Source organism: Taudactylus pleione, unplaced genomic scaffold, assembly GCF_031769625.1.
Source record: "Taudactylus pleione unplaced genomic scaffold, aTauple2 ptg000333l, whole genome shotgun sequence".
In the NCBI taxonomy this organism is placed as follows: Eukaryota; Metazoa; Chordata; class Amphibia; order Anura; family Myobatrachidae; genus Taudactylus; species Taudactylus pleione.
In genome coordinates this window covers 8036850-8056640 of record NW_028284734.1, presented here as the reverse complement: position 1 = coordinate 8056640, position 19791 = coordinate 8036850, and the positions used below count along the sequence as shown (strand labels likewise).

Here is a 19791-nt window from a genome sequence, read left to right as displayed (position 1 = left end):
ACTACGCACTTCCATCATGAGGGACGTTGTCTGTTGTTTGGGGTCGTTGCTGTGGTTTTCTTTTCAGGCCGGCACAGGGCGTGTGCCGTATAGTCCACGGCTGAGGCGCCCCATACACGAGTTTGAGACCCACCCCAAGCGGTAGTGACGTCCCTATAGGCAGGCAACTGATGAGCTGCCAGACACTCTGCCAGTGGTCTGGTATGGGGATTTATTACTGCAGGGTTTCCGTTGCTGTTTGATCCCTCTGTTTCAGAGTGGTGGTACTGCTGTCTGACTCTCTGAAAGAATTGAGACCACAATTCCTTTCAAAACCGCCTCTGCCTCATACCCCATGGGATCTCTATTTGTTGGAGACTTCCTTCCACTGGTTGACAACCTTGTAGTAGTTGGGCCTCGAGAATGGTCCAGGGCGACTGTTCGGTCTTCACTTTTTCCTCCCTGTATACTCTTGTTAGGAGTCTGGACAGGATCAGCTCTGTATCTGTAAACTGGTATTCTTATACGTATATCTATATGTATTCTGTCCAGCACTGCTGGAGGTCTGCTGTCGGCGACTTATACAGCTTCCTATGTTCGACTATGGTTCGGACTTGGTCTGTTTTCAGCTGGGTTTATGCTGTTTTTGATGTTTTCATCTGCGGGTGTTCTTTCGCTAGCCGTTGTTCCATTCGAATTACGCTGTAAGTTGTGGAATTTCTGTGGCTGTTTAGCAGGGAGTTTTGATTGTCTCCTCTGCTCTGCGACACTTGATCCTCAGCTCTTGCCTTTCCATTGGGCCTACGGTTCTTGGCGATCCTGGTTTTCGGTTTTGCCAAAGGGTCTGCAAGTTCTCCGCGCTTCCCACCCGGAAGGTTGGCTTTGGGACGTCCCCACTGTCTTGAACTCCAGTGTCCCCTAGTGGATGAAGGAGAAAACAGGATTTTGGTACTTACCGATAAATCCCTTTCTCCGATTCCACAGGGGACACTGGAAGCCCGCCCAGTGCTGCGTACCTGCCGTGTTTTTTAGTTCCTTATATGGTTGTGTGACTGCATGTGTTCCCTGCAGTGGGTTCCTCGGTTCTCCTTCAGTCGGTATTGTTCCGTTCTGTGTTCATCTCCTTCTCCTCATTTTCCTATTGTCCTCCGTCTCCTCTCGGGCTCAGTTCTTAAACTGGGGCTGATGGGGCATAGAGGGGGAGGAGCCAGTCACACTTCTGAATTATTTAAAGTGCCAGGCTCTGCTCTACCACCGTCTATACCCCACTGTGTTGAACTCCAGTGTCCCCTGTGGAATCGGAGAAAGGGATTTATCGGTAAGTACCAAAATCCTGTTTTTTGCAGTGTTCAGTATTGTCCATGTTCTGCATATCCTGATATCTTATAAAAAAATATTTGGATAACATGCACTTTTTGTAGCAATAACAAAAGGTCAAATTTATATTCTTGATGATACTAGATGTATTACTACAGTACTTTACCAGTATGTAGTGTTATCAGAAGACCTTTTTATATAATCTAATTAACAGGATAAAAGTAGGGACAAGAGCACAGGACTGTAAATTTACAGGCAGTCAGTAATTTTTCATCTGTTGGCAAGTGTAAAAAGAAAAAAAAAAATAGTGGTCCATATAAATTTGTCCTGATCTTGACATTACAGTATTACTCAAAGTATCTTAAGCAAATGTTTTGTTGAAACCCACTATGTACAATTTGTTGTAGATGATTTCAATATAAAATACTTAAACTTACACATAAGGCTATCAACCAAACTACACCAACATACATTTGTTTGCTTATCTCAAAAGATCTCCCAGCTCAACAACCCCGTTCTGCACAAGATCTGCGTGTCTCATCCACATGCATCACCTGGTCTCATTCATGGCTACAAGACTCTTTTTTTTTTTTTTTTTTTCTGGCTGCATCCACTCTGTGGAATGCCCTCCCTCACAAGACTTTCATCTAGCTTCCAAACCTTCAAGCATTCCCTGAAAACTCCCCTCTTCAGGCAAGCATATCAAATACCAGAACCACCCACATAACCTCCATAAGCTATTCTACACAATTACCTCCCCCTTTATACAGTCCACACATAACCATATGTTTTTCTATACTCTCACATCTTGCTTAGCATTGCTGTGTGACTGAATCTTACAGCCCACCAAGAACCTCTGTAATCTGTCTGGCCCAACATGAAATATGTAGCACATATACTTGTGTATTAATGCCTATTTCCCTACAGATTGTAAGCTTGCGAGCAGGGCCCTCTTTACCTCTCTCTTTGTCTGTTATTATCAAATCCTGTTTTAGTACTGTTTTGTTCCCAATTATAAAGCACAACTGAATATGCTGGCGCTATATAAGTAAATCCTAATAATCGTTTTTCTATTTTGTGGGTCAACTTCTTTTTTTTTGTTTGTTTTCTCAGGCCTGGAAGTAAACCTTTGGGGTTTTTACCTCTGGTCTGCAAAGACAAGCAGTCTAAGAAAGCCAATGAAGAAACCACCAAGAAGAAAAGTTTGTCAAAGCATAAAAAGCACCCCATACTAGTTTGTCGACCCAAGAAAAACAGCCACGTTCTTAGCCAAGAAGATACCACAAGCAATACAGTGCCTTCTCAATGTACCATCACTTCTGCTGTCACACCTACTCCCAAGACTGAAGAGATCATCACCCTTGAATGTCACGTAAGTTGAAGTTGGTTTCCGGTCTACTGATCAGCTGTGTTGCTGAATGGACCATTTGGGAGTGTCTTGCACTAGAAGAGGCCATCAGTAGCTTCTTGGTATAGGTTAGAGATAGAGCCCAGAGAGTAGTTATTGTAGATGTTCGTTGTTAAATTAAGCAACCAGTGCAGTCCAGGAACAGCTTCAGGTCCATAATGCTATAGTGAAGATCAGTGAGGAGATGACATGATTTTCCTTCCAAAAGCAAAAATGTTGATTCGCAGGACAAGATCAACGATCATTTCCAAGTGTAAATGGTTGAAGATTTCAAGTCACAGCGCGTTTGCAATGTATTTTTTATTTTTTGCAAGTTAACAGCTCATGGATTGATCTAAGCTGACTCTTGTTTTTCTTCAGATTTCTGACAATCAAACCATGGAGCCCCACGAAGCGCCCAATGTCATTGCTACAGAAGAAGAGGTCGCTCCAGTGTCTGAATACTTTTTTAGCGATATTTTCATGGAGATTGATGATTGATGAAGTCAGACACCAAGTCAGCAGGATATATTTTAGAGACCATATCTTTTTGTAAATTAAACATTTTGCATTGGCACAGCTCTTATGTAGAGACCATAAGCACCACGTGCCTTCTACAACCATGTATATTTTACAAGGAACAAGCAAGCTCTGCGAGGGCCTTGGGAAAACCAAAGCCTCTTTTTATAACCGTTGTCTACAGTGACGGGATGTGAAATAGCTATATTTATTTATTTAACGTTAATTTATTGGCTCTTTCTGAGCTGTGGGGTGCTATACGTTGCTGTGCAATGCATTACAGGATGCTAGTACTATTTTTGGGAAGTCATATGCTTGTACAAGCATAAGCAGATGTTAGATTCCAATAAAATCGAATAGTGTTTTGGGTATTTTTTTTTTCATCCTGATTCTTAGACTAATACGAATACCGTTTCATTTGTTTAATCATCAAGTACAGCCTTTAGGACCTTCAAGGTTCCCTAATCTGCAGATGATCATTAAAGCATAACTTTTATTAGAGGTACATAAACTACTATTCTGTTTTGATGAGAACAATCTCCGACTATTTGTTTCAAATTATGATCGATCTGGATGTGAAAAATTATTTGTAGCAGCAAATTAATATCTATACACTGGTTTGTCCATCTGCAGCACTATCTCATCTGAATGTTGTCAATAAACAGGCTTTAATGTGAAAGTGTCATTTGAAAGCTATTATTAGGCTGCTTGAGTAGATTATAGAACCTTCAAACAGACTATAGATTGGAAATTGGTCCTTTTTTTTCCGTTAAATCTGCAGTCAACCATAACTGTAGTACACTGGTCAGGCTTACTTTGCAGGAACATGCTACAAGTTTCAAATCTCTAGTACAAATTGAATATAAAGCCTAAACTATCTTCCTTTGAAGTCGTGTTTTTCCTGCACCTTTTCTGTTTAGTCACTTTGTGCAGTGGCTGTTGGGAGTCTCTGTAATATTCCTGGAAGCAGAAGACATGATTTTGCATAATAAGTAAACACCTCAGGCAAGATAGTTGTACTAGTGTAATAGTTGTGTCATTATTCTGGGCATTGTATCATTAATCATTATATTTCTACAACATTTTACATGTAACACCATTTTGGCTTTGCTGAACTCCCTTTAATATTTAAAGATGCAGTTTGCTAATATTTCGGGGAAACAAACATTCCCACTGTTTAGTTTGCAGCTGTCCTTGATGGTGAACAATCCATCCCCTATGGGGATACTCTCCTAATACTTAAAATGTAAACTTGATTTCTCTTTTGAAGTATTTTTATATATGTTCTACAATACAAGGATGTTTTGGCAGATATTTCCATTCATACATCCTCTTTATCATAATGAAACTTGCTGACTGTAATGTTCTGTGAGAAACAAAATCATTTTCAGATTGTTAGTTATAGGAAACATTACAGAGTCACATTAATCTCTCAGTATTGTGCATTGGCATTTTGTGTGTCTTGTAGTCCTGTAAATATTGCTGGGCCAGTAAATCTATTTAATGCTCCATTTTAAAATGGTAGCTGGAGAGGAGGGGTAAGTAGGAAGACCATTCACAGGCCATAATATCTCCAACTCTGTACACAAACTTTCCAGAGTTGTCAGCTGGGGCTGTAAAGTATAATGGAGGAGCCCCTGGGGCATCCCAGCCAGCCCCTTGATCCTTGGCTGGGTGGTGGTACACACCCTAGTAACATCTCCTACTCTTGTTCATTTTTAAAGGCCCCCATGTGAAGCCACTGATCCACCCTGACATTTCATATCAGGAAGCCCCTCCTAAATAATTTCAGACTATCAGCTGTGGAAGCAATGACCTACCTAATCGTCAAGGGGAGTGCTCCAGATGCACTGCTTTGCCCTCCGTTCTCCCAACATGGGCCATAAAGAATCTGATCCATTCAATCTAATAGTGAGTGAATTTAAATGGGTAGTTACCAAAATATGATGATCTAATGATAACACAAGCAATGTGCATGGCAATAACTGGCCCCAGTGGGAAACTGCAGATGAACAACCTTGTCACAGATCACAATGTTCAGTTACTGTGCTGCATTTACCCACACAGACCATTTTAGAAAGTGAGTTGCACAGCTATCACAGTGCTGTGGTGTTACAAGGGGGAGACTTATCAAATCTTGGAGAGAGAAAGTAAAGAAGTTGCTCAGCAACCAATCAGCTTCTGCCATTTTTCTAGCACAGCCTGTAAAATGACAGAAGATGATTTGGTTTCTTTGGGCAACTTCTCTACTTCATCTCTCTTCAAGATTTGATAAATCTGCTGAAATCTCAGCCACTGCTTTAACAACCAGGATTGTCCAATTGCTATTCGCCTCTAATCTAGCTGAGGTCCCAATCCTTGTCTCCCTTCTGCAATTAACAGGTCCTATTATTTATTCTAAAATGTATATGCTTGAGCTAAGCAGTACAGATTCCAAACATTAGGTAAGTTATTGGGTTCATTCATCTAGGTACTATATAGTCGATGCCTTCTTAAAAGGTCCCTTATTTTAAAAGACCCTCACAAGCGATTTCTCATTCAGGAGACGTCCACACGTTTAAGTGTTACCATCGTTCATGGTCTAGCCATGGACATCTAGCAGCTTTACATATAATAAACCCATGTACATTGCAGGGATGGGCAATTCGCATATCAGACACCATAACCTGAACAAATTATTTCTGCATTGTTGGAGCTGCAGTTTATGGGGCAGATTCAATTTCCGCAGGGATCACCGGGTTTAATTGTCAGCCCTGAGCAATTCAATTAAGTGGCACATCCCTGTACATTAAGCCCCAGAGGATACACTTAACGTGGATTATCCTACATTAAATGCACCCCCTGGGGGTAGCTCACAGATTCCTGTACTTAATGCTGAATCTATATGTTAACACGTCTTACCTGCATATTTACTGCAGAATTATTGAGTAGCTCTGGGCATTAAACCTGGTGCTTTACCTGTGCGGCAAACACAGCAAGTAATTGAATCTGCCCATATATCATAAAATAAAGTCTTTATACAGATGAATCATCTAAGAGTTTCACTTTCTTTAACATTTATAATTAATCCTGTGGTCATTAGTAAAGTGTCTTCTCCTATGTGCGCCACACTTCCATTGTGTATAGGTTTTGAGGGGAAGTGCAGAGACTCTATAATGGGGTAGAAAAGACAGTGACTTTACTGTAAGCTACACATGCAATTCCAAATCACTTACAGAGCAACAAAACCTATAATACAAACCTATCTTTGATCAAACTCCGATATCTATTGAATATGGTTCTTGTACTTATTTCTGTTATTTGAGGCGTGTGACTGGGTATTTGCTGTGAACTATTATATCTTTAGCCGTTTCAGGTAACAAATGTTCCCTATAGTTTGCTTTATAGTGGGGGAAGTATGATGTACACAGGCATTGCCTTATGTGATCACATATTATTGTCATCCGGTAATAGTACTTCTATAAAGCATTTTACATTTAGGATATAGTGCTGTTTTTATTTGTTTTTACTTTCATACAATATATACAGTATTTGCTTTTTGAACATCATTTCATTAGAATAGAGAGACATATTTTCAGAAATGTCATGTTTCCGGCAGTGCATATACTATTTTTGGAATGTATTTACTAAGGAAAGAAAATATGGAGGAAATACATTTTCCGATTTTCTCCCATGTCGGGTTAAATGGTTTTAAGTTTGTCACTTTTATGACTTCTGCACCTGCAAGATTTTTTCTTTTGGGGTAACTGTAATATTATGTATAAAATGTATAGTGTTTAAAGAAATTAAAGTATTTTATATTAATTTTGTGATCCTAATTTTTGTTTTGCATCGCTGCCAAATGTAGCTCTAAGGCACATTATGGGGAAGATGTGTATATATAAGATGTATTATAGCCTGGCACATATCTATCCCTTCCCCATTCATACCCTCCATCAGGGGTTCCCAACCACGGTCCTCAAGGCACACTAACAGTCCAGGTTTTTAGGATAGCCATGCTTGAGTACAGGTGACTTAATTAGTATCTCAGTTATTTTGATTTATTCATCTGTGCTCAAGCATGGATATCACTAAAAGCAGGACTGTTAGTGTGCCTTGAGGACTGAGGTTGGGAATCACTGCCCTACATTATTATCTCACCCTGCCTGTCACACATCTATCCCTGCTCCATATTATCTCACCCTGCCTGGGCACACATCTATCCTTGCCCCATTCATACCCTATATTATTATCTCACCCTGCCTAGTACACATTTATCCCTGCCCCATTCATACACTACATTATCTCACCCTGCCTGGCACACATCTATCCCTGCCCCATTCATACCCTACAGTATCTCACCCTGCCTGGGCACACATCTATCCCCATGGAACTGGTTCTTTAACTTTAACCCACCTCCTCCGACCCACCTCAGCCTGGTGCCGCAGGGAGGCTCCATTTGCCTGGCACCCACTGAGATTTTGTTACGAGCGGGCGCCCGGTTCCTTCCCCGGAGCAGCAGCCGGAGGTTGGACCTCACTCCTGAGCTCCGGCTTCCTGCTCCCGCAGTGTGCAGTGCCTCCACCCACTGCGGGAGCCGGAAGGTGGAGCTCATGAGTCAGCTCCAGCCCGGCTCCGGCAGTGGGTGCAACAGCCAATGAGGTTCTGTCTGACTCATTGGCTGCCAAAACAAACACACCGCCGCCGCCGGTACATATAACACATGTCCCTCCTGTTCATATAACACTATACACATGTGCCCCCGTACATATAACACTACAACAATCTTCCATCGGGGACCTTGGTTTGTCAGATATCCAAGGACAGACAGGGTCGACACAAAGCTCCCCTGACTAGTGGCCGTTTGACTGTATGGTGAATGGGGTCTGTAGCAGCCAGCAGTCTTCCTTTCCATGGAGTGCTGGAGATCGGCACTGGGTGTTCCTCCTCCTTCCCCATTATAGTGGCTGGTGAGCATAGCAAGTTCCGACCCCAGGGCATCCAACTCTATGCCACGGCCTCAACCTTAGTTATGCCCTGGGTTTCCTATTACAAAGCATAAGACGGACCACAGCATTCGAGAAACCCATGGCCTTCAAGAGGGTGATATCAACAGCCACCTCATCAAAGCCAGTCAATGAAGATCCTGGTGTAGAAAAGTGCCTTGCGAGAGAAGATCCGACCTTAGGGGAAGCCACCAATATGAGTCTGAGAACGGCATACTATGTCCTCGATGGCCAATCTGAAACAACCAGGATGATCTTGTCCTCTAGTTTCAGCTTGCGGATGACCCAAGGCAGTAGGGACATTGGAGTAAAGAGATAAATTAATGGGAAGGTCCAGGGGACTGACGGTGCATCCAGTAGAAAAGCACTCTGGTCTCAAATCCTGGAACAGTAGCGGGGCAGTTTGGGATTCAGATGGGACACGTCTATGGAGAGGTGAACACAACAGTTCATGAGCTGCTGTACATCTTTATGGCTGAGATAGTCTGCCTCTCAATCTTTGACTGCCGGAATGTAGACAGAGTTGGGAGAACCGTTCTGCCCATCAAAGGATTCTACTTACTACTTGTATGACTAGAAGGCTCCTTGTGCCTCCTTGATGATTTATGTAGGATGGAGCATCCTTTGATTGCAGGAGGTTGTGGTCTCTTTGTATATTCCTGGGTTCTCCCCCTGGAGCAGCTGGCTGTGGTGGAATCAGCTAGTCACAGGAGCTGAACTGGATGGAGTCTCAGATTGAGGGGGCAGAGCCTTACGAGGGGAAGGAGAAGGGAGAAAACGACTGGTCCCAGAGACTGAGGGAAGAGGGAGGTGATGCGCACTGCTGCTGGCTGCGCTAGACATGTCAGTCTGACATGTCTGCAGTCTCTGCCAGACAACAGCTGTCAAGTGCGGGGGGTGGTGGCCATGGCTTTTGCTAATTGTGGTTGCCACACCAGTGTTTAGTGAAATAATGACATCAGAGACATCATTATTATTGTGCTAGCAGCCTCAGTGCCATCCCCTCAGGTGCTGGTGCGCTAGGCCTATACACAGTCCATATTAATGTTAATTTAGTCTGTCTAGTCACCAGGAAACTGCCTTATGTCTCTGTGATGTTACTTGTTACTGGTAAATTAGCAATTACCTTCTCATGAATATACAGTGGTTAGCACAACTGCCTCACAGCGCTGGGGTCATGGGTTATATTTTGACAAGGGCTCTATATGTGTATGGTTTATATGTTCTCCCCATGTGTGTGTGATTTCCACCAGGTGCCTCGTCTTCCTCCCACAGTCCAAAAACCTATTATGTATTAGTGTGTTTGTGGGATGGGAAATGTAGATGGTACGATCCCCAGGGCTTAAGCACGTCTTGCTATAATGGAAAGGCAGCTTCCTAAAGGTGAAGACCTAAAGTTCTAATGGTCTTATCTCTCTACTGGTACTGCCCTAATATAAACCTTATGAGATCTAAGAATAAAGTTATGTAACAAGAATACAATAAAATAAGGTTACAATAGAATTGAATTGTGAAATGAAATGCATTGAAACCACTAATATCACCAATGATGTTTATTTAATTGGTAAGATGTTATTTGATAAGTGGCCGTTGGTGTTATTGGACAATGCAGCAAGGTGACGGCCTCGGCCCAAGCAGATCTTTTCATCACCTTCTAAGGGCACATTCCAGATGGATGACGGAACGTGCGCTACAACGAGCTGTAGTCTTGATCTAAAGGGAAATCAATTAAAGTTTCAGATCATCAATTCAGAGGAATTAAATGTTTGTTTTAACAATAGTGAGAATACTCTAAAAATAACAAGAATGACAGGGAAATTGTACCCAGAATACAATGCCCCAAAGAATTCTAATAAAAAGTAATGACAAAGTGTAAGCAATCATAGTTTGTCAAGTAAAAAAGGTAATTTTTTTTATCCAAACTTTTAATTTGTAATCCAATGGGATTGTGTTATACAGTACATGGAATCCACAAGAAAATATTTTTAATTTGTCATTTAATGGGATCTTAATTTTTAAGGCAAATACATTTTAAATATATTTATCTAAAAGAAAATCTTTTTAATTGGTAGTCAAATGGATGTTTTCTTGTAATTTATTGTAACTCATCCTAATGTGTAATCCGCAAGAAATAAGCCGCAGCCATTTTTCCGGTGTTCTGCGCAGTAGACTATGCTTACACTCTAGTGTGGCCATTTTTCTGGTGTTCTGTACATGTGCAGTAGACTCCGGGCACACTCGTGCCGGGAGTATACTAATGCTCCGGTGGTTGGCCAGCCGATTCAGCTGGCCACCGGGGAGAGAGGAGGGGGCCCCGCACGGGGAGTGCACACGCGCCCCCTCCTCTCTTAAGATGCCCCTGGATGTAAATGTCAGTGTAATAAGAATTACATTGGTATGACAAAGAGATGTATAAATAAATGGGGCTCAGAATGCCAGCACTGGAATCCTGACACCAGTCACAATCCCGGCGCTGGTATCTCCACGGTAAGTAGTGGGGGAGGGGTAGGGTTGGGATACTTACCGGAAGGTGTCAGTATTCTAACCCTGTCCGAATGCCGGTGGCGGGACTCTGACTGTCGGAATCCCGATTGCCGGCATCCCGTACCAAACCCGTATAAATGCTAGCTCATAAGGAAAGTGAAAGTAGACACAATAACACTGAGAGCACTTACGGTATTGCCAGATGTTTCCTTGGCATAGAGATCACGGGGGGGCAATTTATGCCGCAAACCCCTAAAAAGAGAAAACAGACACCATAGTACCTAAGTTACTCCATGAGAGTATTATACAACTTAATGAGGCTGATTCACTTCATTGGGACATTGTCCTCCTCATTTTATACTCATCAGTTATTCTATATTATTATACAGAAAAATAAATATATTACAGTGACATTTTAAGTCAAATGTAATATGCTCTATGATAGTTACTGAGATACAAAGATTAGTATATGAATAGAATCCATAACTATATATTATGGCAGAGCCGTTACTAGACATTGTGGTGCCCTGTGTGAGAAGGAGCATTGGCGCACCACCCACCATGTCATATTTTGATATTAATGTTAGTTTGCAACACTGGAGGGGCCATGGCCCATGATAGTGTAGCAGTCTGGTCCTGGGGCTCTTGGCTGTTAATATTGTTTGTCCCCATTTTGTGTGTTTAAATGCTAGACTGTATGTACATAGATTGAAGAACACAATTGAATACAATATATTATTCTCTGTAGGACACCATTTCCCTATAGTAGAGGCTGGCAGCAGTGTCCTTAAATTAGATTACTGACATGAAATCTGCTCTGTAGATGAGAAATATCCCCATGGTGTAAAGTAATGTAGAAAAATATATGTGGTTCCAGTGAGTCCGTGAAACTGCTGCATACATTTTTTATATTAGCATTATTATAGTTAAAATGGTTTGACTGTCAGTATGAGGGTACTTTGATATTTGTAACCTATTAACCTGCTGTGACTGGAGTCCAGTGTGTCAAAGTGACACTCACACGGCCCTTCTACAGTATGTAGGATACTGTCGCCGGATCTGTCACGCTGCCGCTGTGTCCTGCACGCCCAAGTTCCAACTTCCAACAAACAGTTTCTCTTGGAATTGTGGGAGAGGAGAGACATCATGACCGCTCTCCCATCCCTGCAGATGGGTCAGGAGGCAGAGCAACTAGAGAGTGACAGGCAGGGCTGCCGCTGTAGTAAAGTAGCCGGGTTCACCGCTACTAATCCATAGCAGTGGGTGCCCATTGGCATATAAAGATTGCGTTGGGCAGCCGGTTCTGCCCTTAGGGCATGTTGACTCTGTGCAGAGGCAGCAGCAACACCACCCTAGTTACAGCCCTGTTATGGTATATGATTAACATTTAAATAGAACTCGTTAATTTATATCAATAATTAAAGGGGGCTGACAAGGGCGGTCGTCCCTGGGCCCCACGCGTAAAGGGCCCCCACTCCCATCGGGGTTAAAGTGGGCCAGAGGAGATGGAACCAATTTCACCTCCTGCGACCTAACCCCAGCGCCACAGGGAGGCTCCATTTACCAGACGCCCGCTGAGATTTTGTAACCAGCGGGCGCCTGGCTCTCTCCCCGCAGCGGCAGCCAGAGCTGGAGCACATTCGTGAGCTCTAGACTCTGGCTTACGCAGTGTGCACTATGGGAGAGACATCACGACATCTCTCCCATAGTGCAGAGGAGCAACCGTGCACTGGATGGCAGCGGATACAGGAGCGGGGCTTAAGGAGTATTAGTTTTTTGTTTTGTTTTTTGTGCAAACGGCTTTACTACTGGAGGCATTACTATTGGGAGCTCTACTACTTGGGGGCGGGGCATTACTACTGGGGCACTATTACAGGGGGAGCATTACTATTCGGGGCATTAATACAGGAGCATTACTACTGTGGGCATTTAAACAGAGGCTACTACCACCGGGGGCATTACTACTGGGGCACTACTACAGGGTGGGCATTACTCAGGGGGCATTACTATTGGGGGCTCTACTACTTGGGTCATTACTACAGGGAGCATTACTATTGGGGGCACTACTACAGGATAATTGCTACAGGGGGCATTACTATTGAGGCACTACCACAGGGGGCATGACTACAGGGGCTATGACTACTGGGTGTACTGCATAAAGGGCACCACTACTGTGGGCTCTTTATACGGGGTACTACCACCATGGGCACTGACACTACTGTGGGCTCTGCATAAGGTCCCCATTACGTATACCCCCAGTTCATTCACATTTAATAGGGGCCCCCACAGACCTTAATCCGGCCCTGTTCATGCGATATCAGAACAAAGTACGTACATGCATCTCATAAGAACAATGTCCCTGGAACTGAGCCTGTTGTCCTTCCAGTCCGGTCCTATGGAAAAGAATACAGAAATAATACAGTTACTATTGTGTTTGGTATATGATTTGCATCAGTTATTCAATTGTAAGTATAAACCACTATTTGTTCCTATTATTCCCAGGGCAGTTGCTTCCTTTACCTAATCTGCATTCCAGTCCTATGCGATATACACCACTCCATTACAGCATACCCAAAGCAGCTTTTTTTTCAAATATTGCACAACTGTAAAGACCAGCATATGTACACACGTCCCAACTGTCCCAGCATGGTAACTTGCGGGGTAACTACAATTTGTATTGCTGTGATAAGCTGTGATGCAGATTGTTAGTCCCCAACTATGATAAACAGATCCCTTAAATTTTTAATTACATGGTACAAGAATACCTGGAGGACGAGTCTCAGCTGAACATTGATTTTCCTGGCACCCTCAGGGATCTTGTGGGCCAGGCTCACATGATGCGCCTTCACCTGCAGGAGGAAGGGTGGACAGCAGAGAGTTAGTTACTGGGTACCGGCACACTCAGAGAAAACAGGGAGACAGTAGATTATGGATGGGTAACCTGGATAACCTACGTGTCCTCACGCAGATATGTAATACCACAGGTGTAGTTTTTATGACTGATTGAGCCTGAAGAATATATTTCTAACATATTTTAATTGGCATTAAATGGAATACATTTGATTTACTAGTTTTATCTGGAGGTTTTTCATGCCTTTGTCCACATTTCATATATTTAGCTTATCTTATTGTCCGCGATTCAATTTGGCGCGGTTTTCGTGACAACATGGGTGTTTAGTCGTGAGAACCGATTTTCTCCGACTAAAGTACCGGTCCTGAGGCTGTCGGAGCACTTTTGTCGGATTTCTCCTCGCACCCCAGGAGGGTGCGAGAAGAAATCCTTTAGTGGGGCCAAACAGGCTGAATTGAATAGCTCCGGGAGCTCCCGGAGAAGCCACAGACTTTTACAATTATAATGGACTATGTTTTTATAAAATCATTTGTATTACAAGAACCGTATTTTTCCTTTGTCATATTGTGTATAAATTGTGACACTTGTGAAGAAATATAAGATGTATATGTCAGTGTAATAAGCATTACATTGTATGATTAAAAATATAAAAATACTAGAACATAAGGAAAAGGTAAGTAACCATAATGACACTGAAAGCACTGACCTCAGGTATTGCCAGGTGTTTTCTTGGCATAGGGACCATGGGCTCAGGTACAGCTAGGTGTTTTCTTGGCATAGAGACCATGGCCTCAGGTACTGCCAGGTGTTTTCTTGGCATGGGGACCTCGGCCTCAAGTACTGCCAGATGTTTTCTTGGCATAGGGACCACAGGGGGCAGTTTATGCAGAGAAGCCCTAAAAAGAAAAAATAGCTGCATTTGCACATAAAGGACTCCAAGACAATGTAACTATAGCTAAGGTTAGTACAATATAATAAAGTACCCATAGCTAGATATTATGGTGTATTATGATTAACATTTATATAGTAATAGCTAAAAAAAAAAAAAAAAAAAATCATCACAATCTATTCTTATCTATAAATTACACAAATGTTAATAATTTTACATTTCTGTCCATAAATCACATTGTTACTTATTGTTCATGTGATATCTGCACAAAGTACTTACGCAGAGCGTCTCAAAGGACCAGTGTTACTGGAACTGGGTGCTTTGTCCTTATCGTCCTTATGGGCTGGCTCTATGAAAAAGAAAAGAATATAGAAATATTACAGTTACCACTATGTCTGGTATATGTTTTGCTTCAGTTAGGCAGTGAATTATAGATTAGAAGTGTAAACCCCTATTTGTTCCTTATAATGGATAAATCCCGCACCAGTGTCCAAAGGACCAGATATATATTTTGTTATAATACCATAGGTTCAAACCTCATAAATTCCATTCAATCATTACATGAATAGGTGTTTTGTTACTTCTAATATAATTTTTAAATTTTTAATGAGGGTGCTACCATGATGCTATAAGTCATGGACAATTATTTCAACAAGAAAAAGAAGAAAGAAAGCATCCTATATGGTGCACTCTGAACCAACTAATTCTAAAACATATACTTTTATTGGTATACCAATAAAAGTATATGTTTTAGAATTAGTTGGTTCAGAGTGCACCATATAGGATGCTTTCTTTCTTCTTTTTCTTGTTGAAATAATTGTACCTATTTGTTCCTGTTGTTCCTGGGTCAGTTGCTTTCTTTGCGTAATCTGCAACTGTAAAGACCAGCATATGTACATACCTCCCAACCACCGAGCATGGTAACTTGTGGTGTAACTACAATATGTATTGCTGTGATAAGTGGTGATGCAGATTGTTAGTGCACAACTATGATAAACAGACCCCTCAATCTTTTCATTATAATATACATGAATACCTGGAGGACGAGGGTCTTTCAGCTGCACTTTTCTTTCTCTTATAGCCTCAGGGACTTTGTGGGGGACACAAACATGGTTCCTCTCCATCTGCAGGAGGAAGGGTAAACAGCAGAGAGTTAGTTACTAGGCACCGGAACACTCAGAGAAATCAGGGAGACAGCAGATTATATATATAATTGGGAGTAGTACAAGTGAAAAGCTGAAGCTACATTGTTTGTGGAATTAAAAAAGATCCAAATTGACCTTTTATACTGGCAAAGTATTTAGAAGCATGTTGGGTACAGAGGGCCCTAGCCAGCATCTTGCTGAGTTTATTTCCCCAGAAAAAAATGACTACGACATTTCCGAGCATCTAGTTTAATTTTGTTAGACATAAGAATATTAAGAACCTGGCAGGTGTCTGTTAGGGACTGAAGAGTCTCCGCAGACAGGGAGGACTTATGTACAAGTTCTAGGGTCTGTATCTTCCGCAATAAAGCCTCTCTCTCTGCTAACTGCTTTCTTTTTAAGTGTGTCCCAAGCTGAATAAGTTTACCTCGTAAAACACATTTATGTGCTTCCCAGATTGTTACCTTGGACGTATCAGGTAGGTAATTTGTGGCAATATAATCTGCAATAGCTTCCTTAATTTGTTGCCTATAGAATGAATCCTGTATCATTTAAACGCCAAGAATAGGTCTTTTGGAAAGGTGAGGGCAATCAAATTGTCAATGAGATAGAGGCATGCAGGGCCGGATTAACAATGGGGTGGGTGGAGCTACAGCTCCAGGCCTCCCATTGAAAATAGGCCCACACCGACTGCAGTGCAGGCAGGAAAAAAAAGTTTTTTCTTTCCTGTCAACACTAAGGAACAGCTCAGCCAGCTCTCTCACCTAATGGCTGTCATAAATAGAGCTTAGCCCATTCTGACCTCCCCGGTCCCCACCCGTTCCCCTCCTCTTGGAGGATCGACAGGCCAGGACAAAGCCCCGCCCACCTCGGAAGCCCCGCCGAAGCTCCACCTCCATTATACCGAGGCTCCGCCTCCTGAACCATCCTACTCCAAAGCGGTGTCAAGCGCCTAGTTGAAGAGGGAAGGCAGCTCAGCCAAGCATGTCAGGATTAGCTTTACTCAGGTCAGTGTAATGTCTGGCCTCTGTCTACTCTATATATGTATTTAATTATCTATTATCTATCTATAATATTAGGTGGGTATAAGAGCTTGTGTATCTACACATATATATATATATATATATATATATATATACACCCACACGTATATGTGTGTGTGTGTATATATGTATGTATATATATATATATATATATATACACACATACACACACATGTACTGTATATATGTGTATATATATGCACATACTTGTTTGTGTGTGTATATATATGTATGTATGTGTGTAAATGTATGTTTGTGTATATGTATGTTTATATACACACACGTGTATATATGCACGTACTTGTGTCTGTGTGTACGTGTGTATATATATATGCGTGTGTATATATATATATATATATATATATATACATATATGTACGTACTTGAGTGTGTGTATATGTATGTGTGTAAATGTATGTTTGCGTATATGTATGTGTATACACAGACACACACGTGTATATATGCACGTACTTGTGTCTGTGTGTATATATATGCGTGTGTATGTATATATATATATATACATACATATATGTACGTACTTGTGTGTGTATATGTATGTGTGTAAATGTATGTTTGTGGATATGTATGTGTATATACACACACACACACGTGTATATATGCACGTACTTGTGTCTGTGTGTGTGTATATGTATGTGTGTGTATGTATATATATACATATATGTACGTACTTGTGTGAATATATGTATGTGTGTGTATATGTATATATATATATACACACACACGTGTATATATATATGCACGTACGTGTGTGCGTATATATACATACACACACATGGTGGTAAATAGGGATGGTACAGGAGCTTCAGACACATTTAAGGGGACTGAAGCGGATGTGGAATGATATGTAAACATTCATCATGTTAATAGGAGAATGTCAAGATGGTCATAATGTTGAAGTTGTCCGTGTCGAACATTCATGTAGATAGTGATGGAATGTCGACATATCATCCCTGTTGGCCCAGCGCTCACTGACCTGCTCCTAATGGCTGCAGTGACTCCAGCACGGCTTCTGGATTGGGTCATGACCTCACTAACCCTAATGCCTACCCCTTACCTTATAATGCCTTTCCCTAACCTCCTCCCCCCGCAGTCTAACTGTAACCTCCCCCTAGTGCCTAACCCTATCCTCCTCCCCCCGTAGCCTAACTCTAACCTTCCCCTAGTGCCTAACCCCCCCATGTAGCCTAACCCTAATGTCGACATTTTCATGACTGTCAACATACTACACCACACCTGCTTCAGTCCCCTTAAGTGTGCCTCAAGCCCCTGTACCTACACAATTTACGTGTATGTGGGTGTGTATGTGGGTGTGTATGTATGTACACACCCACATACACATATATATATAGCAGTCAAATGGGCGGCACTCTGGACGGCTTTTATAAAACACACTAAAACTCAGTTTAAGTTATCAACGCTTCAGAACTTGTATTTATTCTTTCGTCAGGATTACTGAAAGGATGAATACAAGTTCTGAAATGTTGTTAACTTAAATGGATTTTAATGTGTTTTATACAAGTCATCCAGAGTGCCGCCCATTCGACTGCTACATGGTTCCCGCCCTTCACAGCCAGAGGTAATTAGGAGGGCACCAGACGCTATAGCACTATACTTTGCACAGGAGTGCTGGCCTACACATGCACAGTCAGCGGCATAGCAGGGCTAACTCCGGAGCACCTTGTGCCAGCCCCGTGCCTCTTAAGTGCGTAACGTCATGCCGTTGCGTAGAGGTACTGAGGCCACCGGCACCTGAAAATGCAGCACTGCCTGGAGCGTCCTGGGAGAATGCTGCACTGGCCACACCCCTATGTAAACCACAACCACACCGCACTGGTCATGGCCCCACATTACCAGTCACACTGCTACGGCACTTGTCCCACCCCCTTCAGCGGCATACAATAGGCCCATCATAAATTTCAGCTCCAGGCCCATGTGGACATTAATCTGGCACTGGAGGCATGGTCTGACCAAGAAATAGTCCCTATTTTGGTAGCTATTGCTAAGTGTAGAAACCTGTGAGGTAGCAAGAGATAATCGAGTCTAGTTTTAACCTTGTCTGTACAGTGGGATGATGTACACGCCACATATCAACCAGTTGGTGTTCACGTAGAGAGCGTTTGACTCAACGGGAAGTTTGTCTGAGTATCTAGGGGATGAGTTAGTGGAGTCAAGAGTAGGGTCTAGGGACCAATTAAAATCACCCCCAGCGCCAACACCTTCGTGATCATGTGGATGAACAAGATAAAAACCTTGTCAAGAAGTGTTGGTTGAGCACTATTTGGGGCATATATGTTGAGGAAAGTAAATACCTGTGAATATATTGTACACTTCACTAGCAAAACATGACCTACAACTAACTAGAGGGAGGAGATATCAGCTTTGGGAAGATGGAGAGCAAATCTTTACTTTTAGGATTATTAGAAAAACACCCACATAGAAAATCTCTATTCCCTGAGAGGCTGAGCATCGGCACCTTTAAAGTGTGTTTCCTGTAAGAAGGCCTTCTGTAAATTGTAAAGACCAGCATATGTACACACGTCCCAACTGTCCCAGCATGTTAACTTGTGGGGTAACTACAATTTGTATGGCTGCGATAAGCTGTGATGCAGATTGTTAGTCCACAACTATGATAAACAGATCCCTTAAACTTTTAATTACCATATATACTCGAGTATAAGCCGAGTTTTTCAGCACAAAAAATGTGCTGAAAAAGTCCCCCTCGGCTTATACTCGAGTCAAGTGTAGCGCTGACCGGACGGAGTTCGGTCAGCGCTACACACTGCCAAACACATAGCCGCCGGAGCCGGCAGCTGCGTGTTTGGTGTAATCAGCAGCCGCTGAGAGTCTGTCAGACTCTCAGCGGCTGCTGCTGCTCCCACTGCGGGAGCCATCTTCCAGCTCCCGCAGTGGGTGATGGGAGACACGTCGTCATGACGACGTCTCTCCCATGCAAAGCGGCCGGAGGAGCGGACAGCGGCGGGACCATGAGCGGGAGTTTCAGGTAAGTGTTTATTTTTTTTTTTATTGTTATCACGTCTCTCTCTACTAGGGGGGGGGGACTACAGGGGGCGATGACTGCAGGTGGCACTACCAGGGGGCGATGACTACAGGGGGCACTACCAGGGGGCGATTACTACAGGGGGCACTACCAGGGGGCATTATCAGTGGGCG

General features: G+C 42.6%; 1 protein-coding gene across 2 annotated transcripts in view; it reads left to right on the top strand.

Annotated features, from left to right (window-relative positions):
• BDP1 (BDP1 general transcription factor IIIB subunit) overlaps positions 1-7006 on the top strand; it is a 184713-nt gene extending 177707 nt beyond the window's left edge. For both annotated transcript variants that reach the window (XM_088443767.1, XM_088443766.1), the window contains 2 exons: positions 2410-2668; positions 3065-7006. In XM_088443767.1, the coding sequence (XP_088299893.1) occupies positions 2410-2668; positions 3065-3184 (379 nt within the window). In that variant the 3' untranslated portion in view covers positions 3185-7006. The remainder of the gene's footprint in view (positions 1-2409; positions 2669-3064) is intronic.
• The last annotated feature ends 12785 nt before the right edge of the window (positions 7007-19791 follow it).